Here is a 27105-nt window from a genome sequence, read left to right as displayed (position 1 = left end):
TAAAAAACACGTTAACCGTCTGTTAATGCCTTGTTTCTGTAATGTTAGAGAGAATTGTTGTAAGGCTGGAGAAGTTACTATGTCTGCATTATGCCAGTTAAAATATGGGGTTTCTCAGTTACTCGCTTTGTTTAGAGTGTTACACATCTCTTTTCATTGGTACATAAACTGTTGTTTACCCATCTATGGAGGAAAAATTCATATTAATTAATGCTGTTGTGGTTTGTTGTGCTGTCCACTTTAAACACACCACTGGCAACAGGAGTTGTGCACATTCACGAACTATCATCATTTTTAGGAAGAGGCTCTCTGGTTTTATGGTTCTGAAACAATTACAGGCTATATGGAGTCATGAGAGGTACCAAGCTGATCTAGAGGAACCCAAGATTAAGCATTAAATGGCTGGAAATGAGCAAACTGAGCAGCCATGGGCTCTTTAAGACAAGGTAAATCTAAGGCCATACTGTTGATAGCAGAAGTGACAGTATACAACAGCCATCGACATTTTAGTTTGTGTGTAGTTTTTCCCACCAGCCTGCAAGCAGACACATTTTTTTTAGTAACATTACTGCTCAGCAGGTGAGAGAAAATATTTGTAGCTTTTATTTTACATTTTAGTAAGGTGTTGTAATTAAAATTTAAACTAGTTATACTTCCTAAGGCTTTTTAAGACTTTTCGAGCCCTGTAGCCCAGTGGTCCTTACACCATCAGTCACACTGACAACCCAGTTTCATTATAAAATGTATTCTGTATGTCATGTTCACTGTTAAAATGTTTAGAATGTATTAACAATTCAGTCTGTGCTAATGTGTCTACAAACCCAGCACCATGGAAGTGTTGGAGCCTTGAAATCAAAACACAGCTAGAGGTAATTTAGTGTTCATGTTCTCCTCACTTTATGCCTAAGTTGCCAACAGAGCTATCACCTATCACTCTCTTCCTTTACAGCTACGCTTGTTCAGAGTCAGGGTGCTGGCAGGCAATGTGACTACCAGAATGTTTGGTTTTATGGTTTCTGCCCCATCAGACAGCACAAGTTTGACGCAGGATCACAAATGGAGGAGTAAAGAGCCTCTGACTTGTGGTAGTGTAGAGTATTTTGAAGGCCAGTGAAACCAGCGGCGCACACAGCTTCACCATTCAGTTTGGCGTCTGAGGCGTACATCTAGCAGGGTCAGTCAGATATAACAAAGTGGTGATGGAATGGTGCAGTTAGGCTTTATATCTCCTGAAAATCTAGTGCCAGACCGTAGGGATACATTGCTAAGCCAGTAAGAAAGACTTTAACACCTGTGACAAAATGTGTGTAATATATGTTTTTCATCTACTATAAGTGATCATTCTGGATGGTACTGTACACTGCAGAAGGTAGACTCATGGGGAAAGTTATATTTAAGTGTGTGCATGTACTGACATGCATACTATAAGATGTGTGACAATTTGAATATGAAAATGTATGTGCCTTTAAGCAGGAGCAAACAAAAATAAAAATCAGTTCACATAAAATAAGTTAAATTTAGAATGAACCTTTAGGGTCCTGAACCACAAGTAAAACAAAAGTAAATCTAGTGAAATGATGGGATCCCTGCCAATTCCTTCATACCATATGTGTATACTGAATTCATGTATGTGAAGGCACACACAGTACTGTTGTCTTACGAAAGCTTGTAACTCCAGTACTTGTGTTGTTCTCAGATAAATGTCAGTTAAAGGATTAAATGTACAGAAATAAGAAAAAACAGCAGGTACAACTCTACAGTGAACAAACTCAAATCAAGGCAGATTTTGTTAGTTCCAGAAAAGTAAACATGTTGGAGATGCATGATATTTACCCAGCAGCAACAGTGTGTATGTACGATGTTCCTGTGCTGGGGAACTGTGTAGAGGCCTGTCATGGAGAGGGTTAAAGGGAGCACAGGGAGGGCTAGGGCTAAAGTATGGAAGGTGTGTGTGGTTGGGGGGGGCTATAGGATTCCATCCATGAAGCTGGTGTCCAGCCGCTGGATGAGCACCCGGATGAAGGACATCTCCTTGCGGGTGTTCTCAAAGATCACCCTGGGATCATCAGACTGGCAACGCAGACAGTTGGGAGCCATGACCATGGCCAGGTTGTTCACATCCATCTTGGTGATTGCCACATTGGCAGGCTGGGCAAATACCTGCACAAAACATATAGTTTAAGTCAGATTTAAGACATGGTCTCGCCTTTCTAAAGCTTGGTTGGGTAATATACACCAATCAGCAACAACATTATGACCACCGGCAGGTGAAGTGAATAACACTGACCGTCTGTTACAGTGTCAGTGTGTGGGGTTTATTAGGCAGCAAGTGAACATTCGGTTCTCAAAGTTGATGTGTTGGAAGCAGGAAAAAGTGTAAGGATGTGAGTGACTTTGACAAGGGCCAAACTGTGATGGTGAGATGACTGGGTCAGAGCATCTCCCACACTGCAGGTCTTGGTGGGTGTTCTTGGTCTGCAGTGGTTGGTACCTACCAACAGTGTCTAAGGAAGGACAAACGGTGAACTGGAGACAAGGTCATGGATGCCCACGGCTCACTGATGATGAGGTCGACGTACTGTAGACTAAACTTTCACCTTCCATTTGTACTTTTCAAAAGATTAAAATTCATTTGAATCTTTGTTAAAAAGGTTGAAGAGAGTCAGGAGCTGTAGTGGTGATATCACACCTGGAGTGGTGAAGCTGTTGAATTTGTTTAAATTCAGTTTTCACTCCTTATACAGACGTTTTTCAATGAATTGTAGACACATCTGTGCTCTTCCTGACAGTACAACTGTGGAAGCAAATGGATTCACAGAAGATGCACAGTGAGCTGCAGAGTGACACGAGTACCAACCGACTGCCACATTGACTCCTATGTAAACAGTATTAGGCATGTGGTCATAATGTTATGGCTGATCAGTGTATGAGATACTGTTTTTTTTGTTTTTTTTTACCATTTTTAATTGAACCTTAGATCTTTATTAAGTCTGGCACAGTATTCAGGTAGCGAAAAAGTCCAAGAGTGGTTTTGTTTAATCTGTGGATAATATGCAGCAGTCTCTTTAAGAACACTTGAAGGTGTGAGATAATGCTACTGTCCTTATTCAGCAACAACTACAGACTGTCCTTAAAGAGACGTTTCAGATCTTAGAAAGCAAACAAAAACGGATACTATATGTGCTAGTATCCACCTCAAAACAAAGCAGCTGGACGGAGTTTAGTAGTGATGGGTCCGGCAACACCGATGCGTCGCCACATGCGTCGAGCTCGTAGAGCAAAACCCCGTGTCGGTGCGCGTATCGCTTTAAGAAAGTCACGTGACCGATACAGGAACTGTTTCGAACTGACACTGCCGCGCCAAACTGTGTTTATAAGGAAGCGCATATGTCAACGGGATACATCTGCCAAAACGATTGTCTGATCTATTGCGGTTCATCGTCACATTCATCAAGAATTATGGAGCAGCCTCAAGCCAAAAGAAAGGTTTCCGCTGTGTGGGACCATTTTGATCTCATATCGGAAAATAAGGTATTGCCAGGTCCCAGGATCCTATGAGATACTGGGACAACCAAAAGGCAATCTATCCAAACCTCTTCCGACTTGCCTTACAATTTCTCTGCACTCCAGCCTCATCTGTGCGTGTGAGCGGGTGTTTTCTACAGCTGGAGAAGTTGTATCAAAAAAGCGTAACAGACTCAATTTCAAAACGTTGGAAAAACTTATTTTTTTGAATAAAAATTCGTAAAAAAATAAAAAAAAAAGCCCAGTCCACAAGCATCCTCATTCACAACACGTTCATTTAGATTTTCACGTTATTATACATGTTCACATTATTTACTGACTGTATCTAAAAATATCAAGGAAATTTTAAATTTAAATGAAGATATGAAATAATACAATATAAAATACAATGACAAATTATATTATTGTATATACTAGGTCATCAAATCAGTGTCAGTTGAGTCTGTCAACTAGGTTGCCTGTAGGGATTTTTAAGGTCCAGCAGGTGTCAGTATTCAGTGACACAGTATCGACACAGTATCAATACAGTTTGGCAATGTGTCAAAACGCTTCATGACGCCTCATCTACCCATCACTAGAGTTTAGTTTGTGCTGCTCACAGCACTGAAAAATTATATTGATAGTCGACAGCAATATTTCTTTATAAACACACAATATTCATGTTTTCAGGACAAGTCCCAGATCGGTTTTTATAGAGTATTTATGATTTGGTAGATCAGTTGACAGTGTGTCTGCCCAGACTTTATTCCAAATGAAGACGTAATCCCTATAATGAACCTATTTACTGTCTCCAGCAAAACTGTTTACTTATACCAATACTGAGTGTCTCAGTGGTAATTGATGTTAAAATATTTTAGTAAACTGTATTAATACATGAAGACAGGTATGTTTAGGAATGTGTCTGTTTAATGGGTCTAATAGTTCACGCTGGTCTAGGGCTGAACGATTTGGGGAAAATAATTGAATTGTGATTTTTATTTGAGAAACACATCATCATGGTGTGGGGCTGTTTTTTAACATACAGCACTGGAAAGATTCATATAATTGAAGGAAGGGTGAATGGACAAATGGAAAAAAAAAATCTGCAGACATCTACCAGGATGATGAAGATGAAATTAGGGTGGACATTTCAGCAAGACAATGATCCCGACTACGACTACGAACTATTAAATAAATTTCAATAAGCATGTTCAATACTTTTTCCCTGTGCCATTCTATTTTATGAAACTTAATTTCTGAACTTATTTGTTTTGTTTTCTTTGTATGTATGAATTACTTGGGTTGTTACCAACATCTGGTGAAAATTTCACGTCAGCAGCACCTTTAGGAATATATTTACTGAGAAAAATGCTGACGTGTTCAATACTTATTTTACCCGCTGTACATCTCTTGAAATAGCAAACACCTCTTGCACAACTATTTTAACACTTGGAAAAATAGTATTTTGGCATTAAAACTCTACACAGAAATATCAAATGAATACCCGTTTCTATACAACAACTACACACTTGTGTGATAAATGGAAAATATTACTAAACACTCCGTCTTTTGTATTTTCACTGTGCTGTAAAAGTTTATTATAGCACTCACACATACATGCATTTTCACAAATTCAATAGGCTGTCTATGAAAATTCTGTATACACACTATAAAACAAATACAAGGAAAGTTTTCAATAGCAATTTATGGTATTTTTTCTGTATTTTAACAGTAGCACACAATATATATACACACATTCTACATATAGAAAAGCTGCATCCTGTCTCCTACAGCATGTGGGTCTGGCCACAGCTCTTCATCGACAAGAACTGTTTAATCTGGCCAGGCAGCGGAGGAAGTGGAATGACGTATTCAGTCCTGGCATGCTCTGGCATCAATATCACCACATTCTCCTCCATCACCTGGAGAAGGAGTTTGTGTTGGTGGGGTTCCAGTGCCATACTGAAAAGAGTTGTGATGGCACAATGTCCTATGATGTTCCCATGACGATGGTGGGCAGTGTTGGTTGATGGTGACAGTGAGGTGATGATGTGGGCAGTGTTATAGGGACCAGGAGTAGCATGATGATGAATGACACCAGTCTGGCCAATGGCTGCACACATAGTGATGCTGCCACCACCAGAGACAGTGATGATGGCACGGTGTCCTGTGATGTTCCCTCCTCTGTGCCTTGTTTTGGCAAAGTTAAAGCCAGCTTCATCAGTGTACAGAAACTCGTGGTGTTTCACAGGTGTTTCACTGTTGCAGAGTTGTGCTCTAATGGGACCCCATACAGCTGCTTCATGCCTAGATGATGCCTCTTCAGGAGACAGCCCAGTGCAGATGCTGCTGCTGAAAGTTATCTTGTCATTAACGATGTGCTGCTGCAGAGCTATGCTATTGTTTGACCATATCTACGATGGGGTCGTCAGGTAGTTCTGCAAAAACATGATGTAAATAGTTCTTCAGTAAGAAATGAAATGCTACTTTAAGTTACGTAACTGTACTATGGTATTATATTACAGTATAATATACAGGGTGCAGTTCTGTGAGTTCAGTATCAAGGTGCATACTTACCTATTCTGATTTCGAGATGTCCGGATGATACGTGCTACAGTGTAACGGCTCAGATTAGACTGGACTCTCTGCTCAGCCTCTCTAAAAGACCAAATCTAATGTGCAATGGTAGCTCTTCCTCGTCCTCTTCCACATCCTCATCTTCTTCCTCCCTCTGCAACATTCACTTCCACTGTTGTTCAAACCAAGGCTTCTACCATGAGCCAGCACAGGTGAACACATTAGTCATAACTGTGTCTACATGTGAGGACTGGGTTGGGCAATTGCTAAATGGTAGTGGCATTTGAATGGCAGCCTCTTCCAAAAGAAACACAGGGAATGTTGTGTCTAATGTAGAGAACTGTGTTTATTGTTTTGCAAAAAGTGGGTTTTCAAATTGTTAAATGAGTGTAAAGCAGAGAATGTGCTTATAGTTGAGCATACCAGGTCAATAGAGTGGATACATGAGGTAGTGGTTTCAATAACTGTGCCACAAGTACCACTTTTTGTTCCTTAACAATTGCAACAAACTGTAATATGCAGTCCCCCCATTTCTGTTTTATTCACTGAAAACCAGCTTTATTGTAAATGAGAGTATCATTCTGATACAGCACTCAAACTTGTGCTGCTCCACATGCACATAGAAGACGGAGTCTATCTTTATCCCTGTGATCTCACAGCTTTTCTAAGCTGGTTTAGTTTTACTTAGTATCATCATGTTTTCACTATATGAACATCATTTATGATGTAAATGATGTCATTATGTAATGTAATTATTATATAAAATGCTGATTATTAATTATTCATGAAATTATTATGTAATGTAACCATCTAATTTATGATGTAACCATTTAAAATAACAAATTGCATCCCATATTAATCCAATATGGGCGACTGTGTTGTGTTTTTCTTAATGCTGGAAGAAATCTGACGTGTTGTCTCACATTGTCGCTACCGTAGCCACGCAGGCTCAGCATGTTCTTGCTGCACAACCTGAGCTCTAAAACCAAAGTACTGTTGGTCCAGAGGCCCAAGTAGCCTTATGTTTCTGTTGGCACTAATGTCAGTGTTGTCTCAGAGTGTGTGCCTCAAGCCTGCAGGGACACAGCTTGAATTTTTTCAAAGCTGCAGCCTGTAAAACCACATTTCAATGGCAGTTTAAATCGCAGCTTTTGCGATGTGAAAATCGCATCCTGCTAAATTGTGATTTCAATTTGCAAACAATTAATCATTTGGCTCTACCCTGGTCTATGATGCTTGCTTGCCCTACATCAGCTCCAGTGTTATCATTTTATTAATTTAAAATATCAAATGTCCAAAGTCATGGTGTAATATTGTAAATGTAAACTGAAGACGTTGTGACTGTTAAAGATCCAACTTGCTTTAGGATTTAGCGTAGGTTGTGGTAAAGTCTGTTTTACCTGCAGGAAGCGGATGAGGTAGCAGAGCACCAGTTTGTTGATGTGTGGCAGCCCCAGCACCACGTTGACAGCTGCCTCTGGGTTGTCGTACTGATTGATACACTCCTCATAAAACTCGTGAGGGATCAGTGGCTCCTCCAGCTCCCTGTACCAGAGCTTCAGCAGAGATGCTGGGGGCACACAGGAGGACACACAGGGTCAGTGACAGCACACTTAAAGCCTGTTTAGGAATTACATGAAATCATTTGAACATTTGCTCTGCTATTACCACATGTGCATCACCTTGTTTAGGCTACAGTGTGGGAGCCATGAATAAATCTCCCCTATTCTGCTTTACATGAGAGCAGTGTAGAAGCAGACCCAGGTCTTTAGGAGCCCAGGAGCAATCTCAGTGTGGTAGCAGCGCTCTCCAACTGTGTGCGTGTTTACCTGGAATGTGCGGGTCTTCCAGCCCTGTCGGGATTTTCCACTGATCCACTTGTAGTTTGAGGGCATTGACTTCATCTATGTCCCCTGGTACCCTGAGGGTCAAAGGTCACAGAATTGTTACACTTCACCATCTTGTCTTTCCAGTCTCATTCCCATCTTCTCTGTAGATCTTTATGGCCTGGACTCCATTTGGCTGTGTATAAACCGTAAATCCTGCTAACAGCTGAACAGTGAATGAGCTGAGTGGCTTCTGTCAACTGTAACCTGCTAGTTTTCCCCAAGGCTGAACAAAAGGTGTTATCGTTATCGCTATTTCAGGTCAACACCAGCACCAGAATGGTACTGCACTGCAGCATACTCCCAGCCTCAGCTGCTCCTCTTCTCCCCTCTCAGCGTAAGCACATTCATTTGTGACAGGAAAATACCAAACACATCACTATGAAACAAAAAGTAGACGTGTACCTGAGGAGAACTACACAACAACTGCGAATGAGGCAGCACAGGTACTGATCTGTCAATGTTGTGTTCACAACATTCTGCTGCCCCCAAGTGGTCAGAAAAACCTGCAGGTTTATAATCCCAGAGTTCAGACACAAAATGACGTATGTACCAACTTTTTACAGCAATGAGCTGAGAGGACTGATCTTTGCTGTAGTAAAGGAGACTAAAGCCACATCACGTTTCTTGTGTTTCCTCTCTGTATTGTTTTTTATATTTTTTTCTTTTATTCCTGTCAGTTACATGGATAAAATCATTTACACACTTTACATTTAGTAAGTGATCAAATAGAAATTAGACTTCACATCTTGCATGTATTTGCAAGATAATATGAAACAGCCAGCAGAATTCTATTACTGAGGAAACTGATGACAGATTTAATCCTGGGTTTACTAGTTTAGAGTCAAGGGTGAGCATCGCTCACACTCATGTTGATATGACTTCAACAGTTTAAATGGCATCTCAGACAACACTTCTTGCTTCATGTCATTGCTTTCCAAGTGTGAACACAGACTTCTGATTTCCAATTAAAAAGCAGCTGGCCTCTCAATTCTCTGCCCAGTCCCTGCTGCTCCCTTCTCTCACTCACCTGAAAATGCCTTCTGTCTGGTCTCCATTGAGACCCAGAACCTCTTCAGAGAGCCGAGTCTGCACCCAGGGCAGCTGGTGGTCTGGATACCGCTCCTTCTGGAGCGCCATCACCTCCTCCAGGGAGGAGCCGAACATGGAGGGACTAAAGATGGCGTTTCTGGCATGCTTGATCTCCTCCAGACAGGGCTTCTGTAGACCCTTTAAAGAGAGGCACACGCACAGAGGAATTAGTACAGCAGGGCAGAAGAAGAGCAGCGTGACTACCTGAACACCATGGGCCAGAAAACAGTGGGAGGAGAGGGTACTAATCACATGTCCGTGAGAAATTCATTTGTCCCTCCACAGGACACACAGCCCGTTAATGTGCTGTTAGAGGTTAGTGGGTTGACACCAGTCAAACACAGTGGAGCCCTAAAAGCGACAAATGCTCTCTGTTAGTGACCTGCTGAGATTCTGGCAGTAGATGCTCTGAGTCAAGGTGCTGTCTATCAACACACACAAAACACACTTCAGCTGTTTTCAGACATGACCCCCAGACTATGTCCACAGAATCAGTCCCAGACTTTGTCCAGAGGTGCCCTTTCACACATATAGCACACAGGACACGCTCCATGTCAGACATGTTCTCACCTACTGGAAATACTTTGTTCAGTTTGTGCTTATATGTGACATGTAATACCAAAACCATGGTCATTAATCTGCTGCTACAACAGCCTCAACTGAAACACCAGCACTGGGCAACTCAACATGGAGCAAGTATCTGACAGGACCCTCTGAAGTGGGACTCTTCAATGTCCAGCAATGTTTGCAGTGTCTTTAAAAGCCCCAGTTTAAATCATGTTTTCATGTCTAGCTGTAGCTGTAGAGCATGAAACCCAGCTACAATGTTTAAGATCTGAGTCGTGACTTTAAATGAGATTTGCACTTCACCTGGATGTGAAAAATATTCCATTATGATGCTCACTAAATGCAAATACTCATGCTTATATGTACCTACAGTAGATTACCTCCTCTTGTATAAAAAGTGTATTTGTATATTTGCATGTTTGGACATAATGTCTCACCCTGAACAACTACAAAATGATATCCAGACATATGAGCACATTTTCCTTGTGCTTGATGTGAAAAGTCTGGTGCATATTTTGCAAACCAAACCTAAACTAGCGTCTCCTACTAACAAGCACTGTGTGTGCAGCAAAGCCTTCATCTGTGTCCAGATTACTATTTAACACATCAGTGAGCTACGCTGTTGCACTGGGTGACATGTTCCTTCATTACCATGAACACACACACCAATTTAATTTGACCATCCAGCTGCTAGGCACCCGAATGTGGATATGCTGTGAATCATCCCCAACAAATGTGCCAGTTACCCCTGTATTAGTAACATTTGCCAAAACTTACTTGACCACTGTTTGGGGAAATTACTGAGCCTTTTCAAAATGACATATATCTGTGAGGTGTTTTTAAAGAGAGACATCCTCTGTAGGAACCAGTAGGCCTGGGGCTGAGAGCCAAAGTCAGGGTAGGGAAGTCCAAAAGTACTTTAAGGAAAGTGAGTTTTGTTGTTTGTCTGAGCAGAAATGACATCATAAACACTGCTTACCTTCTTGGCTCCAGTCAGAGCAGCTTTTGTCAGTTTCCTGTAGCAGTATTTAGCATAGCTGCTAATGGCCACTCCTGGAGCAACACAGAACAGAAGGCATATTTACACCATTATCTTCTTGCTGTCGCCTCACAGCAAGAAGGTTCCGGGTTAGGGTTAGGGTTAGGTCCACCTGGGACCTTTCTTTGTCCTTCTTGCATGTTCTCCCTGTGCCTGTGTGGGTTCTCTCTGGGTACGCCGGCTTCCTCCCACAGTCCAAAACTAGCTGAGCACTGGAAAACACAGTAGACTGGTGGGAACTGATTCATTCTGTGCCAACAGCCGTCAGCTCCTTTAGTATCTATTGAGGACAGCCTAAGAAGCATTTGTCCTACATTAGCACTGAGCCATGTGTGGGCGGTGGTGGAAAGTAACTAGGTACATTTACTCAGGTACTGTACTTAAGTACCATTTTAAGGTATCTGTACTTTCTTAAGTATTTTCATTTACTGTTACTTCATACTTTGATTTCACTACATTTTAGAGGCAAATATTGTACTTTATAAGACCTCACTGGTCTGTGGTGGAAAATTCACAAGCTATTCAGCAGTAATTCAAACTAAATACATATAAACTAGTTAAAACTAGCTCCCCCTTTACCAGCTGCAACATTAAATGGGATGTACACAATACTGCATCAGTAATTATAACATGATAAAGATGTGCGTGAAATGTGCCATTCTGCATAATGAGTACTTTTACTTTTAGTACTCTAACTATGTTTTGATGCTAATAATTTTGTACTTTTACTTAAGTAAAATTTTGAATGCAGGACTTTTAGTAATTAGTAATTTAGTAATTGTACACTTCCTACTTTTACTTAAGTAAATGATCTGAGTACTTCTTCCACCACTGCCTGTGGGATATTGGTTATTAATCTGATGCACCTGCCTGACATTTATGGACAGAGCAGAAACAGGAACACCTATATACTGAAAAGTAGTTGTTGTTTTTATTGTAAATGGTTGAATCCCAGTTCCCTTAACTGTATCCACATTTCCCTCACTTGCATCTTTTCCCTGTGTCTTAGCCCCGCCCATATAAGATTAGAGCAAAAGATGCACATCTTTCATCTGAGTGTCCAATCATCAACTGATATCCAGAAAAGGGGTGTGTCCATTCACTAAAGGCTTCTGGGAAGGATGGCCATGTGTACTGTATCCTCAGTCATGGCTCCTCCAGGCAGTGTCATCACTTTTCACTCCCCAGAGCAGCAGTACGAGCTTGGGGACATCTTTAAGATGGCACATGAGAACGACTTCCAGGTCGAGCGAGGAGCAAGGAACAATCAAATCAGAGAATTGGGATTTATCCAGTGTTGTGTCTCCTGCTCATGGATGATGGTTGTGGAATATTATTTTGTAACTGACATGCTGAGTTGCATCTTAGCCTTCAATACAGAGCTCTATATTTTACATGGGATTTGGTTTGTCAGGCTATTGATTTTGTATTTTGTAAGAGTAGTAAATATCCTGAATATATCTGATGGATTGCACTGGATATCTGTATCAAGTTCCCTCTTATGTGAGATTTCATCCTGGAATTCCCAAAAGACTGTCCTAAGTGCAAGTGAAATCAATATACCACACTGAACAGGCCAAAACTAACCAGATCATCTCCATCTGGTTCAGGGTTACTGGCACTGTCCAGGGACTGTGTTCAAAACATGTTCTGACAACGACTTCCTTACATGTATATCTGTTAAGTTACCTACAGAGTCAGAGTCATCTGCAAAACTACAAAGTCTTCATACCAAAGGTATGTTCACTGATAATGTATCTCATTTGTTTTCCTGAGATACTGTGTTGCTCCCTCACCCTTGGTGTCATTGAGAGGGTCCATGTGCCGGTAGATGTAGCCCTCCAGGTAGGTGTGGAAGCGGGGTGTTGGGGGGAAGAAGGCCAGACAAATAGCCATCAGCTCCCAGCCGCGTTCCAGGCTGTCGTAGCGGAAGTTCTCTGTGGTCTGACGGCACAGCTGGATGTAGAGCTCATCACGCAGTCCTTGGTTACTCCACCCACGCACCACCACCTAACGGAGACAGTCAGAGAGCCAGGCAAGTTACGCAGTATAGCTTTGTCTCTTTGTGAATGAAAATTCTTGAATGCAGTTGCTGACCCAGCTTTGATCATTCTGGAGACTGCAGGTCATGCTACTGCTGAAGTGTATTATACTGAAAGGCGTTTCTAATGTTTTGCTTCCCTTATTTATATCAGTGAAGGTAGACTGGATGTTAGAAACACATTATGCCTTTCAGTAAGATTTTATACATCATTACAGTGACTGTGTTTTGGGCTTTTCCAAGTTGTAGGTGACTGACCTGAGTACATCCTGTACAGACACTGACAGAGGACTGACGCTGCTACATGCCAGCTGTGCAGACACTGTATCATGACTACTACCTTCCCTTGGTAGTCACATTTGATCATCTTCTCAGTAGTCCACTATAAACTGTCCACTTTTTAAATGTTTAATGTTAATGTGTAACTAATGTGTTTTTCTCTCTGGAGTTGGTGGAGACCCAAACACGTTGAAAAGGAGAGTGATTATTGGACATACATTCAATAAGTGAACACAAACATGACTCCAAATGAATGATCATATTTTGTAAATAGGAAACTGTTTGCTAACATGTTCACTGTGTTAACTGGTTAGGTGATAATATGCCAGTGTTGTGTTTATAGCTAAAAGTTAAGTTCTAATGTGACCATAAAATGAAAGTGGATTAAATTAATTACTACAGCTTTGCATGTTTAGTTAAATATTTCCCTACTTAGACATCCAGCAGACACGAAACAACATTACACTACATAAACAACGTAACCTTCATTTATAACAGCATCACCTGGTGTATTGGGTTCACTGCACACAGATGTGTGGAATCATTACTTATTGGTTGGAGTTCATTGTGTGTCCAGACACCCAGAGGGAAGCAGATATACTGGTGTGTTCTTTAATGTGTTGCCCATAATTATGAAAGGCCTTTAGTTTTTAACCATGTACGTGAGAACCTGGAACTGGATTCTTTTCGCCACATCCTCCCCATCGATGAGGGCAGGTTATTTCCTATATTTATTCTATTTTCTATTCTCTCTTTTATCCAAGCAAATTTGACTGTACAGATTTTCTTGGACTTTACTGTACTTAATACCAAAAGGAAGCCTTGGAAGTATTGTGTGGTTTCATTTATATCCATTGCATTCAAAAATAGATGAAAGATGTGCATGGCAGGAAAAGGTTTGGGGTTTATAACAGATAGGAGAATGTGTATACATCTACCAAAACTCTGATCCAGGCAGGTGAATATTATGGAGACAGTGAAACAGATAGTGATGAAATGAACTGAGGCCAGATTCTATGTGGCTCAGGAGGCCGTCCCCTAACTGTAGGGTCGCAGGTTCAATCCCTGGCTTCTCTAGTCCACTATTGGATTGTCCTTGGGCAAGACACAGAACCCTGATTTGCCCCCAGTGGGCAGAATATGAGGCTCATCTGTGTTTGTTTTCAAGAAGATTGAGATTTATAAAAAATAAACAACCACGTGAATCTGCACAGTTTCATAAATCTAATCATTGTTTTTTCTATGCACGTAAAGTTTTGGTATGGCTCCCATGCACATAGTATTAAAAATCAGGAAGGAGGTTTTTAGAAGCTTTCTCTCAAAGTCATATTGCAAACAAGGACACAGCGTCAAATCATTCTAGTTCAGTTTGTCATGACAATTCATTAACATTTCTGTATGCGTTCCATTTCAAACTAACATAACTGTGGCGTGCATTGGTGAGTGAGTGTGAGGAGGGGAGACCTCCAGGACAGAGCAGTGCTTCAGGCTGTCCACAGACCTCTAGGGCCACTGAGAGGGGGTCAGTCTTGGAGCGACGGTCTCCCATGTAGGTCTGGATGAGCTTAAAGATGTCCACTGCCTCCTTCTTCACAGTGCGGTCTGAGGTCACGATCATGGGCTTCTTGATGGGCTCACTGCTCCAGGCCAGCATGTTGGCAATGGATACCTTTTTTCTAAAAAGACCCTGAGAAAGCAAGCAACAGAGTGGGTGAGAGGAGTGGCAGAGACAGGGAAAGATACTGGGAGGGCAGCTGCCATTCTCTCTCTCTCTCCTCACACTGCTTTGGATTTGTACATGCTGACAAATGCAGTCCAAAACAGACAACAGAACAAATACCAGCACAGATTTGACAGAACAGTGTGACATTAACATTGGCATTCAGAATAAGGTGAAATGACAGGACCATGTCTTTCACTGTCCCCACTTCTCAGCTAGTGTCAGCTGGGATCTGCTCGAATCTCCCCAGTCATAGACAAGTAGGTAGAGTTAATAGATGAATGGATGTTTGTCACTGCAGTGCAACAATGAATTGTAAAGACAGAAACACAACAAACAATATGACAGTGAAATCATCATTTGATAAAGGGACATCGGGATGTCTATGCTGTCATGCAGAAACACACTTCCTCTTAGTACCTGTGTGTGTTTGTTGAAGTGCTTGGATGCCCAGTTCTCAATGTCGGTCTCTGAGGAGGGCTTTCTCAGGGTGAATTCTGGGAAAATGCCACAGCTGGCGCTAGGCATCATATTTCTGGCATTTCGACTGGCCTCAAACTGGACACAGGCTCCGAGGTCCTCTGACTGACAGGTGAAGAATCACAGAGAGGAAACAGAAAATGCTGTTCATCTTGGTGATGCTGCTGAACATTTAGAGTGGCTTAAGAGCCTGAGAAAGTTGGTTTAGACTCAGGAGGAGCTGACTGGGATTAAGTGCAACAAAGAGTCCTCAGGCTCTTGATGGAAAAAACAATCTAATCTAATGGCTGTATATTCAAAGCCAGCCATAAACATTAAGGTTACATCAACATTTTATGGTGTTCTCCTGCTTGAAGCAGCCGTAAAACAGATACTGTATGGAAGAAGGAAAGGACGAGGGAGCTGTAATATGGAAAGACATGCTGCATTAGCTGCTAGCAGGTCCTGTTCAGGCCTCTACGTAATATTTTCAGGACCAAAACTAACACTGTGCATTTGATACTGATAATACCGTATTATATATGATAACTTTCAATCAAATGCACCTTTTTATATGATTTCTAAATGGATCTGTGTACATTTCATTAGAATGAATAAGTCATGCTCACTGTGCTAACCAAGGCATTACTGGCTACAGTATAGTCCCCACAGTCCCTACAGGCTGCTATTTGGACAGACCCAGCTTATTTTCATACTCGTCAGTAGTAGAGCTACATGTTAGTTTCTGTGCTTTTTAGTTTTGTTCTAAACAAAAGGTTACTAAAATAGATATAAGAGAAAAAAAATCAAATCTGCCCAGATTAGATTGTGCGATAGTGCACCAATAAAAGTGCTGACCTGGTGGTAATATGGCCGGTAGTTGTTCAGACGGGGTCGGGATATGGCCGACCTAGCTAACTCTCTTCTCTCCCTGTTCATTCCATCCTCTATTCTCTCTCTCTTCATCTTTTGTCCACCGCCATTCTTTCCCGTATTTCAAAGGTTGACCCTGCTCAGCGGGTTACTCCTTCATACTGAAGTGTTGCATTGCAGAGTTTAAAAACAAAGAAAAGGCCGGTAGGAACAGAGAGAGACGTAGAGAGAAGTGGCCTTCTACCTACGTGCACTGATTTCCTCATCAGGCCTCTGAGGACATGGCATTGCAGCCAGTGCTTCTATGTTCACTTCACGTGTCTCTTCATATCACACTTAAACATTTAGTGGTTTATAATAAATACAGTTCAGTTGTGTTTTAGCTCACAGTGCTCTCACACTAGAACGTTGAGTATATGTGACACTGAACTGAACTGGAGACTAAACAAGGTGCCAATACTAAGAACCAGCAGCACATGCACATACAGCATCTGGGGGCACAAACTGTCTCCTTCTTTCACTAAATGTTTTGATTAAGCATTGTTCTTAACAATTCTCTGTTTTTTGTATCTTCTAACTTAATTTTCTGTGGTTTGGCATTCCTACTTGTACTTTCAGATATCAGCCTTAATATACTGTTTACTGACAGCTTTACATCTATAACACTTTTATTATGAAGCTGTTACAAAAAAAAATTTCACAGAGGTTTCTTGAATAAATGCAGACATACTCTTCACTAATTGTGCACCATTAAAAGATAAGGACAGCTGACAAATAACCACCTCAGGGTTCATTCAGTAGCTGTTCTGGAGCTTTCCATTGGCCCATGAAGCTCATGTGATATGACTGAATGCTCTCAGATCAAGGATGAACTTTTAGTTCATGCCACACTCTCGGGCACAGGTCAGGTTCAGAAAAAGGCCTGATCCGTGCTCTACCTTGATGTACTAAGAAAGTCACTTTTGGCTTTTCCCATTTAGGGGTCGCCACAGCGAATCGTCACACTGACGACTCGCATGTTGACATTTGGCACGTGTTTTATGCTGGATGCCCTTCCTGACGTAACCCTGATTCAAACCCGGGCCGCAGCGGCGAGAGCGCTGCGCCTTAACCACTAGCCTACCAGGGACGGCTCTCTACTTTGATGTACTATGCTGGGATATTCTACATTCTCAAGAGAAAAATGTCACAAGGACCTTCCTTGTTAGTTGATGTGAGCTGGACCATGGTGTTTTGTAATAACACAGTTAAAGCTGCTGGATTAACCATACGTTAATCATCTGTTTTGGTGTTCTAGAGGTGCTTCAGCATGGTGCTCCTGTACTGTAGTTGGCAGTGACAGTGTCTCACTGTGACTGTTAGATAGGCCAGTCTATTATAAGCCCTGACTGGGTCATTACCTGATTGTGTGTGTGGGTCCATCACTGTAAGTGACTGCAGTAGCCTCAGGAAAATGGTTCCAGAGGTCAGGTGGGTGTGATGTACCGATACCCCACTGTGATGACTATGCTTTATGAAAACTTGGGTCTTATTTTGGTGGTTTGATCATCATTTTTATAACTTATAATACCTCTATACTCATCAAAGCGATTGCTGAGATATGAGAAGTCCAGAAAGACAAATGAGCAGTCAGTTATTCTGTAAATGTGGACACAAACTCCCAGCATGCAGCAGTACCTGTGAGGGGTGGAGGTAAGGCTCAGGGGAGGCCAGGTTGGTCTGGACAGAGAGGCTTTTCTCCAGCAGGGCCTGAGGAAATCCCAGTCGATCAAAGGTGCTGCGTTTCCAGTGGTGGCTGTCACTCTGTGCCAGCGCCTCATCCTCGCTGAACGCCCTCACCACCGGCCCCGGTAATGGCAGTGGCACTGCCCCGTCGCTCTCATAACCATCTTTGGAGCCACTGCCCTGGGACGCCCCCCCTCCCTGCCCTGAGTCCCAGCTACTCCTCTGTTTCATCACCTGCTGAGCCTCCCAAGCAAGCCTGGCCTGGGCCAGCATGGCCTCGGAAGCTGTGCCTGCCAGCTCCCCCTCTAGCCCCCCGCAGCGTGCCAGGTCATGAGGGAGAGATGGCTTGCGGCTCTTGCGTTTGCGGTTACCTCCTGGAGAGAAAGCCTGTACAGAGCCTGAGGAGAATGAATGGGTGTGGCTGGATGTCCAGGATATGGAGTCCTCATAAAGCAACCTCTGACCTCCCTCTCCACCCTCTCCACTGTAGTCAAGCAGAAGGCGGGGGTCCCTGACCAGAGACTGGTTGTGCTGTAGAGTATAGGATCCCCCGTATGAGCCCCCATAGCCCCCGGTAGGGCCGTAACGCAGCAGACGGTCAGCAGTCTTGAAGCGAGGGCTGGAAGATGACTGCTCAACATACACTAGCTGCTTGACATACTCCTTCCCCACGGGACTGTATTCAAGACTCTGGGTCTTTTCTGGGCACTTCTGCCTGGTCAGAACCAGCTGTCCATAGGGCGACTGGGCCTGCTTGGGAGAGTGATAGAGGGGGGCTGAAGACTTGCGAGCAGGTGACTTGCCAGTGCCATAAAAGGAGGAGTCAGAGAGCTGCATGTCCGTAGGAGGCTCCTCGTAGATGGGAGGGGACTGGTACTCTGATGGTGGCTCTTCATACAGCGGTGGCTCATAGGCGTAACGGGGCGAGGGAGGTTGGGAGTCAGCTGAGGAGCGGCGGTGGGTGCCGGCGTTGCCAAGCTCAGCTCGCTTCAGAAAGGGAGACTGACGCCGATCAGCATAGAGAACAGGGGAGCCGTCAGGTTCTGATGGCAGGGTTCCTCCAGAGGAACGACGGGTTCGTGAGATGGTGCCCCCTCCAGAGGGAGCATTAGGGGTGGAGGGGTCAGAGGGGGAGTATCCATTTCCCTGGTGGGCCAAGAAGCTGGGCTCTCTGTCTGTCACCTTGATCAACATTCGCTCCTTCGTACCAGTGTTCCATCTGAATGGAGATGTTCTGAGGAGAGGAGAGACAAGAGGGGGGAGAGGAGATTTAATTCTGGGTCGGGGCACAGTGATAAAGAGTTGTCTGTCATATTCACACTACAGGACCTGGCAATACTTTGAACAAGCTATTTTATTAAAGCACAGTGTGATACTTCTCACATGCTTCTGCTACCTCCTAACCCACTATGACTAAATAGAAACGGAAATAAGTCTATATAACAAATACAGTGCCTTGCGAAAGTATTCGGCCCCCTTGAACTTTGCGACCTTTTGCCACATTTCAGGCTTCAAACATAAAGATATAAAACTGTAATTTTTTGTGAAGAATCAACAACAAGTGGGACACAATCATGAAGTGGAACGAAATTTATTGGATATTTCAAACGTTTTTAACAAATAAAAAACTGAAAAATTGGGCGTGAAAAATTATTCAGCCCCTTTACTTTCAGTGCAGCAAACTCTCTCCAGAAGTTCAGTGAGGATCTCTGAATGATCCAATGTTGACCTAAATGACTAATGATGATAAATAGAATCGGAGCCACTGCCCTGGGACGCCCCCCCTCCCTGCCCTGAGTCCCAGCTACTCCTCTGTTTCATCACCTGCTGAGCCTCCCAAGCAAGCCTGGCCTGGGCCAGCATGGCCTCGGAAGCTGTGCCTGCCAGCTCCCCCTCTAGCCCCCCGCAGCGTGCCAGGTCATGAGGGAGAGATGGCTTGCGGCTCTTGCGTTTGCGGTTACCTCCTGGAGAGAAAGCCTGTACAGAGCCTGAGGAGAATGAATGGGTGTGGCTGGATGTCCAGGATATGGAGTCCTCATAAAGCAACCTCTGACCTCCCTCTCCACCCTCTCCACTGTAGTCAAGCAGAAGGCGGGGGTCCCTGACCAGAGACTGGTTGTGCTGTAGAGTATAGGATCCCCCGTATGAGCCCCCATAGCCCCCGGTAGGGCCGTAACGCAGCAGACGGTCAGCAGTCTTGAAGCGAGGGCTGGAAGATGACTGCTCAACATACACTAGCTGCTTGACATACTCCTTCCCCACGGGACTGTATTCAAGACTCTGGGTCTTTTCTGGGCACTTCTGCCTGGTCAGAACCAGCTGTCCATAGGGCGACTGGGCCTGCTTGGGAGAGTGATAGAGGGGGGCTGAAGACTTGCGAGCAGGTGACTTGCCAGTGCCATAAAAGGAGGAGTCAGAGAGCTGCATGTCCGTAGGAGGCTCCTCGTAGATGGGAGGGGACTGGTACTCTGATGGTGGCTCTTCATACAGCGGTGGCTCATAGGCGTAACGGGGCGAGGGAGGTTGGGAGTCAGCTGAGGAGCGGCGGTGGGTGCCGGCGCTGCCAAGCTCAGCTCGCTTCAGAAAGGGAGACTGACGCCGATCAGCATAGAGAACAGGGGAGCCGTCAGGTTCTGATGGCAGGGTTCCTCCAGAGGAACGACGGGTTCGTGAGATGGTGCCCCCTCCAGAGGGAGCATTAGGGGTGGAGGGGTCAGAGGGGGAGTATCCATTTCCCTGGTGGGCCAAGAAGCTGGGCTCTCTGTCTGTCACCTTGATCAACATTCGCTCCTTCGTACCAGTGTTCCATCTGAATGGAGATGTTCTGAGGAGAGGAGAGACAAGAGGGGGGAGAGGAGATTTAATTCTGGGTCGGGGCACAGTGATAAAGAGTTGTCTGTCATATTCACACTACAGGACCTGGCAATACTTTGAACAAGCTATTTTATTAAAGCACAGTGTGATACTTCTCACATGCTTCTGCTACCTCCTAACCCACTATGACTAAATAGAAATGGAAATAAGTCTATATAACAAATATATTCCTGCGCCAGAGTCTGTAAAGAAGTCCAAGTCTTTACTTTAGTATCTACTAATACTCACAGAAAACAGACAGAGGAACATTCTGTGGGTGGAAGAAATGTAACTGGGCAGTTATGGTCACTCCTGCTGACCCTGAGCTTGATGAGTCATGGTGAGGAAGAGTGGATCTCAGAATAAGGTTTGATGGACAGCTAGGAGGTCAGAGGCCAGTCAGGAGTCAGAAGAGGTGCGGTTGACACATTCTAATTTTATGCTGCTTCTTTCTTTTCCAAAGACTTTAAGTTTGTTGATAATGTGTTTTGTCAAAAAGAGAAACATTAATTCAGACAATAAACCACACTAACACATTCAGGCACATTAAAACACACAGACTCGCATATATTTCTGAACTATCAGCTACCCATTCCAGACACACAGTAGATCAATGGAACAGCACAGCGGAGCAGTGGGACTGATGCGTCACAGCAAGAAGCTTCAGAATTCAAACCTTTCTTTCATTTTAGTTTGGAGGGGGCACTTTAAATCTTTATTGTAAAGTGGGTCACAGAAGAAAACAGGCAATAGAAAGGGGGGAGACCCGTGACAAGTGTCGGTGGTTCGAGTCCGATCTTCCTGCACTGTGTATGTGTTGTACGGCGCTCTGTCAAAACCATTCTGCTGTTGGGGAACTTGCCCTTCTGTGTGGAGTTTGTATGATCTCCCAGTGCTCTCTAGTTTGCATGCGCAAGATCTCCATCTGAGCTCTGCTTTGTTTTCAGTCTGCCAGCTCCTCTCACTTACCTCAGACGCTGTAGGAGGTTCCGGCCATTTGGTCCTTATGAGACAACATTTTTAACAAATATGTGGGTCTGGTGTTTCGTAATGAAGAAACGTGTCACGTAGTGCAGTGGAGTGTTTTGCTGATGTTTGTAATCGTGTCTGAACAACAGAAGGTCTATGGCACAGACAAATCCAGGACTGACAGACATTATCCATGAGTACAGGCAATTCATTGCTGGTTTTAGTCTCTACTTGGAGACTATGGAAAATACTGTTAATATAGAAAATGACCATCCTTATCTTTAACCCAAATGCAACAGGAACACGCTGGACTGTGAACAGTTTTGGCATAGTGACCAAACTGCATTACTTTTACATTCATCATGTGATGCAGACTGGCGCAAAAAGCATTTTACCAGGAAATCATTGGAAAAAGAGCAGCTGTAAAATGGCAAATATACTTATTCTGACCTCAAAACCAGAAGAAATGAACTTTATTATCAGAATTTGTTTGATTGGGACCAGTACCATTTAGAAAGCCTAAAAGACTCAAAGGATCTATTTTATCTTATCCCACTGATGTGTGACTCACTTGGTTTTCTTCTTCCACAAGAGGGCGTGACAGAATAATTTTGAGAGCCAATGCCTTAATAACTCCATTGCAGTCAAATCCTTTGTCCAAGCATATTACTGACTTACAAACTGCTGTTAATCTATTTGCTTGTTCTCCTGAAGGGTAATACTGAGTGCAGGGACAGCGCCATAGCTCATATCCACCAAACACAGACCTCTAGCTCGTCAGTTCACATTCACTCAGTCAGTGAGTGGGCCCTCGCATTCCGCATGTTTGTCAGACAACAGGAAGGAGGAGGAGGGAGAGCAGTGTGGGATGAAGAACAAGAGGTGAACTGGGAGAGAGAGAGGGAAGTGTGAAATCAATTGCTGCATTGGCCACCCTCTGCTTCCAAATACTTGCACACACTGATTCCCAGGGAAGATGCTCAATAGTGGCAGTGTGAGTGTTTGTGTACTTGTGGATATGAATATGCATATGTGTGTGTGTGTGTGTGTGTGTGCGAGAGAGAGAGAAATAAAGGGGGTAGGATTAAGCATTACAGGGTTGTGCTGGCATCTATCACAACATGTTCCATACTGAAGTTCTAACCCACTTTCATTCTGTCTTCCACAGTCCATCCACCTTTCTGCTATAAAGCTCCATCACGTGTCCAGCCATTCCTCTTTTTCTGTCTGCTGGCCTGTTCCCTCTACATACTGAGCATTGTTCTTTCGCCCCCTATCCTTAAATTATTTACAAAAACTTGACCTTCACATCAATTTTCACATTCCATGCCTCTTCCAATCGGTCTTCATTCTGTCTCTGTCACTGCAGCGACAACATACAGATCCTTCCTCTTCCACTCATTTTACTTCAACCAGAAGCTAAGTTTTGTTGCTGCTTCCAGTGACTTGGGCCTTTTAGTAAAGGCACATGCATGTGATGACAAGCTGAAATCTACTAAGCTTGGACAAGTCACACCTAAAAGCTGTTTCAGCCAGCTTGAGCAGAATTTTAGCCTCTGTCAAGAAGAAGCGCACACCTTACGACTGAATAAACACAGTGACTGGCTGTAACAACAGGAAGTTCTGGCAAAACTGCAAATCAATTCTCACATGTCCTTGTAATAAATTAACATGCCCACCTGACTAACATTGTTTCTGTGCAGTGCAGTTTGTGCCGGAAAAGGCAAAAAGAGGAGAACTTTTCAGAGTTTTGGTGAGACCCTGGCCAGAGAGGCATGGACAGTGTGCACCGAATAGTCTACACAGGGAAGAGGAATTCATTACGTGGTGCATTATTTTAATCCTGTCACCTTGGCTTTTCTAAAGATTATATAGTTGCAAAAATTTGATTATTGGCAAAAAATAAGTGACACATGAAAACACATTTAAAAAATAATTTACAGTAAAACTACATTATCGACTGCATGGTCAGGGACCACAGCTTGAAAACCCCCTGCCATAAAAACTAAAACCAACTATGAATTTGGTGCACTCACCATAATGTCTGTGAATCCAGACCTTGGTTTTGTTTATTCGTGCGTGCCGAGAAACCAGCTCAAATATTATCATATCATACAATTTATTTTAACTACACAAAGTGGTTTAGTGATTCTAAATCACAGGCATAAAACTGCAATACATTACAATACTACATTATAGTACTGGACTTACAGTAATCTATGCCTTGTATTGCCAAATGACAAACAGTCCATTACAATGTGCAGAAACAGTAGCTCTGTTACAGTTACAGTCTGGTGGGGCTTACGTTTGTAACGCAGTGTCACCACTGTCACCAAATCTGATGAGTATTACCACATCAGCATAAGGGTATGGGTATCTAAATAAACATATACATACAGTACATACATGAAAGATGCACAGCTGTAGGTAACTTTATGTTTCATATATAACTGTTGTTATGCCTCCTTTTTATTTTTATTTTATGGTGTAAACATTTAAACAAGAGTATCTGCTCAGTCACACTGTATGTGCCTAAACCTCTGTTTGTATGACTAATGCATGGGACTTGAGTCAAGGACCTTATCTGTTCTTTCAATACATGAGAATAATGACAATTAAAGAATAAGTATTCAAACAGCACCAGTGGATGCTACAGAGTTTTCTTTCCTTTCTGCACCTAACTGAAAAACTGTGAATGTTGTTTTCTTTATACCCAGTGATAAAACTAAGTCCTGCCCCGTGAGTCTGTTTTATAGTTTGTGGATTTCAAACACAAATCCAGTGAAGTATGAATGGGATGACCACAGAGGAAGATACAGGCCCTGCCCCTGTGGTTATTCGTTCTGATCTACATAAGACATCAGACCTCACTGTAGCCATCCTGTACTGTAAAGGTAGACAAGATGATACTGTCTAATATGTAGTATGAATGAACCATCTCTGCCCCATGGATTCATGGACAAATACATCAAATGACATTTAAGATTCAAAACAATTCATTCAATTCAAAACAACAAGAAATAAAAAGGGATGTATGCTAAAAACATGATACATTTAAATGATAATACATTATTCAAGCCTGCTTACACCTTTAGCAACACACATCTGTTTAACCTGGTGGAAATAAAAAGCCAAATCATGAACCTATCCTCTAACATACTGTGGCTTAGGCTAAAAAGCTTCCTGATTAAAAAAACACATCATTTCACACGGGAGACGAACTCCACCCTCCTGTGGGAAAGTCTGATGTCCGACCCACCATCCACCTTGGCCCCCTCCTAGTGCAGACTTTCACTCTTCATCTACTACAAAGTCTTGCTCTAGGCGTCAAATACTGATGCAAGTGTAAACTAAACCTTGCACGTCTCACATGGAGCCGTTGGCGTTAATGGAAATATATATGTATTAACGCATTTGTACATGTAGGCAGGCAAGTCACTCTTTACGACTACCAAGATCAGTCCTGCATCACAGTTCTCCCACTACGCTGTAGGAACAGGACAGAAAACTCTTTCTGTCAGGGAGCACAGTAGTCAGGAAAGCTGCACACCCTGCACGTGTTGCAAAGAAATATCCAGTCAACTATTTGATTAGCTTGACGATGCTGTCACACACCAGTTGCGCAGTCATCCAAACACTGACTGTTGATTGACAGGTCATTCCGTTTGCCAGCTTACATTTCAGTTTGAGATCAAGTCACCCCTCCATTTTTTTCAGAACATATAGCTCACATTGTTTGTGCATTAACTCTGATATGTCACCTTTGTGCATTCATTTGGCTTAGGCGCCTTCCTATGGCAGGGAAAGCCCTGGCTGGTCTAGTAGTGTTACATGCTGTATGCATATAACCTTAATAAACTAAAGGTCTTGTTACCATTTCCATTAAACTAGACTAAACATATAAAGTAGTGATACAATGCCAAGAGCACTTTTTTTTTTACCATTTGTGAATTTATTGCTTGCTACAAAACACAGAAAGAGTTTATGAGTCAATTTACACATGGTTCAAACTACATGTAAACTGTGATTGCACTGGCTAATTGCCACTGCTGTTCCTGTCTGTGTGTTTGTGTGTGTGTGTACGTGTGTGTGAGAGAGAGAGAGCGGGGCTGAGAGAATAATAGAGTGTCACTGAGAGAGTTAGTAGACACGTCACATATAACCAATAAAAGATGGGTGAAAGCAGATCTCCCAGCCATCTGGACAGACAGACTGCAGCTGTGTCACCAGGCATCTCACCACAGACACACACACATGGAAAAACACACATGCACACACACATACAGTATCAGACTTGACAAGCGTACCTTCAAGGCCAGTTTTCTGGACCATCCACGAATAATTCCTTTTCACAGTAAGAGACAGGGGGGACAGGTAAAGGCTTTGTGCAGGAGCAGTGCAAGGAAGTAACAATAGGACCTGGAGCTGGACATTTTTGCCTTAGTCGTTGGATTAAGCAGAGCAGATGCTGCGATTTTCATTGATTGTGTGCAGCGTGTTAACTCACACTACACAATGCCAGAATCCACAATTCAATGCTCACACTGCACATTCACTCACCCGAAATAAGAAATAAACATGAGAAACCAAAGAATTCACAATTGCAAGTTTTCTGGGCGGAGTGGCGCCTTATCTGACAGAAATGCAGGGGTGCCAATATTTTATGCCATGAATGTATCTATTATATATTTACATGACATACAACTCGGGCAGCACGGGGGCGCGGTGGTTAGCGCTGTTGCCTCGCAACGAGAAGGTTCCGACCTGGGGCCCTTCTGTGCGGAGTTTGCATGTTCTCCCTGTGCTTGCGTGGGTTCTCTCCGGGTGCTCCGGCTTCCTCCCACTGTCCAAAGACATGCAGCATAGGTTGATTGGTGTCTCTATTGCCCGTAGGAGTGATTGTATGTGTGTGAGTGGTTGTTTGTCTGCGTGTTAGCCCTGCGATGGACTGGCGACCTGTCCACCTCTCGCCCGCAGCTGGCTGGGATTGGCTCCAGTCCCCCGTGACCCCGTTTGGGAATAAGCGGTATAGAAAATGGATGGATGGATGGACATACAACTCACCCTACTACAGTAAATACTACTAGCTAGCTAACTTCCTTGTGATTATTGCACTGTAAAATTGACTGGTGTTTGTACTGGGCTCACTGGGAATTGTGCCCTGAATCTGCTGCTTGCACAGTTACTGCTGTTACGTGCACTGAACTATCTGACGCATTTGGATTTTTCTGATATTAATTTGAGCTTTTCAGCCCCACCTTTGGTTATTTTCTAGGTGGTTACTCTTGTAAAGTGAGTCATCAGCAGTCATGACAAGCATACCAACACATAAACGGTCGTGGAACCAGCGACTGTTACTGGAGGGAAGCAGAGGTGAGTGGCTGTGCAGCCTGCTCACCACACATTTATCCCTCTGACCAGTTATTCAAAACTGGTTTGAACTTTACTTAATTTTCTGTTTTCCCCACTGTGGATACTAACATTGTGCATTAATAATTATGCACAAAAATACGTGCATATG

General features: G+C 43.2%; 1 protein-coding gene across 1 annotated transcript in view; it reads right to left on the bottom strand.

Moving 5' to 3' along the window:
* Positions 1–270: 270 nt before the first annotated feature.
* Positions 271–27105, bottom strand: part of arhgap39 (Rho GTPase activating protein 39) — a 104696-nt gene continuing 77861 nt past the window's right edge. The window contains exons 3-14 of the mRNA XM_020620894.1: positions 19817–20586; positions 18683–18706; positions 18435–18438; positions 17715–18219; positions 15126–15290; positions 14487–14672; positions 12462–12675; positions 10606–10679; positions 8998–9197; positions 7911–8002; positions 7482–7651; positions 271–2160 (exon numbers count right to left, since the gene is read on the bottom strand). Coding sequence (XP_020476550.1) covers positions 1966–2160; positions 7482–7651; positions 7911–8002; positions 8998–9197; positions 10606–10679; positions 12462–12675; positions 14487–14672; positions 15126–15290; positions 17715–18219; positions 18435–18438; positions 18683–18706; positions 19817–20586 — 2599 coding nt within the window. The 3' untranslated portion in view covers positions 271–1965. The remainder of the gene's footprint in view (positions 2161–7481; positions 7652–7910; positions 8003–8997; positions 9198–10605; positions 10680–12461; positions 12676–14486; positions 14673–15125; positions 15291–17714; positions 18220–18434; positions 18439–18682; positions 18707–19816; positions 20587–27105) is intronic.

The sequence above is a fragment of the Monopterus albus genome, unplaced genomic scaffold, assembly GCF_001952655.1.
Source record: "Monopterus albus unplaced genomic scaffold, M_albus_1.0 scaffold250.1, whole genome shotgun sequence".
NCBI classification, from domain to species: domain Eukaryota; kingdom Metazoa; phylum Chordata; class Actinopteri; order Synbranchiformes; family Synbranchidae; genus Monopterus; species Monopterus albus.
Note: the sequence above shows the minus strand (reverse complement) of the source record. Positions and strands in the feature narration are given on the sequence as shown.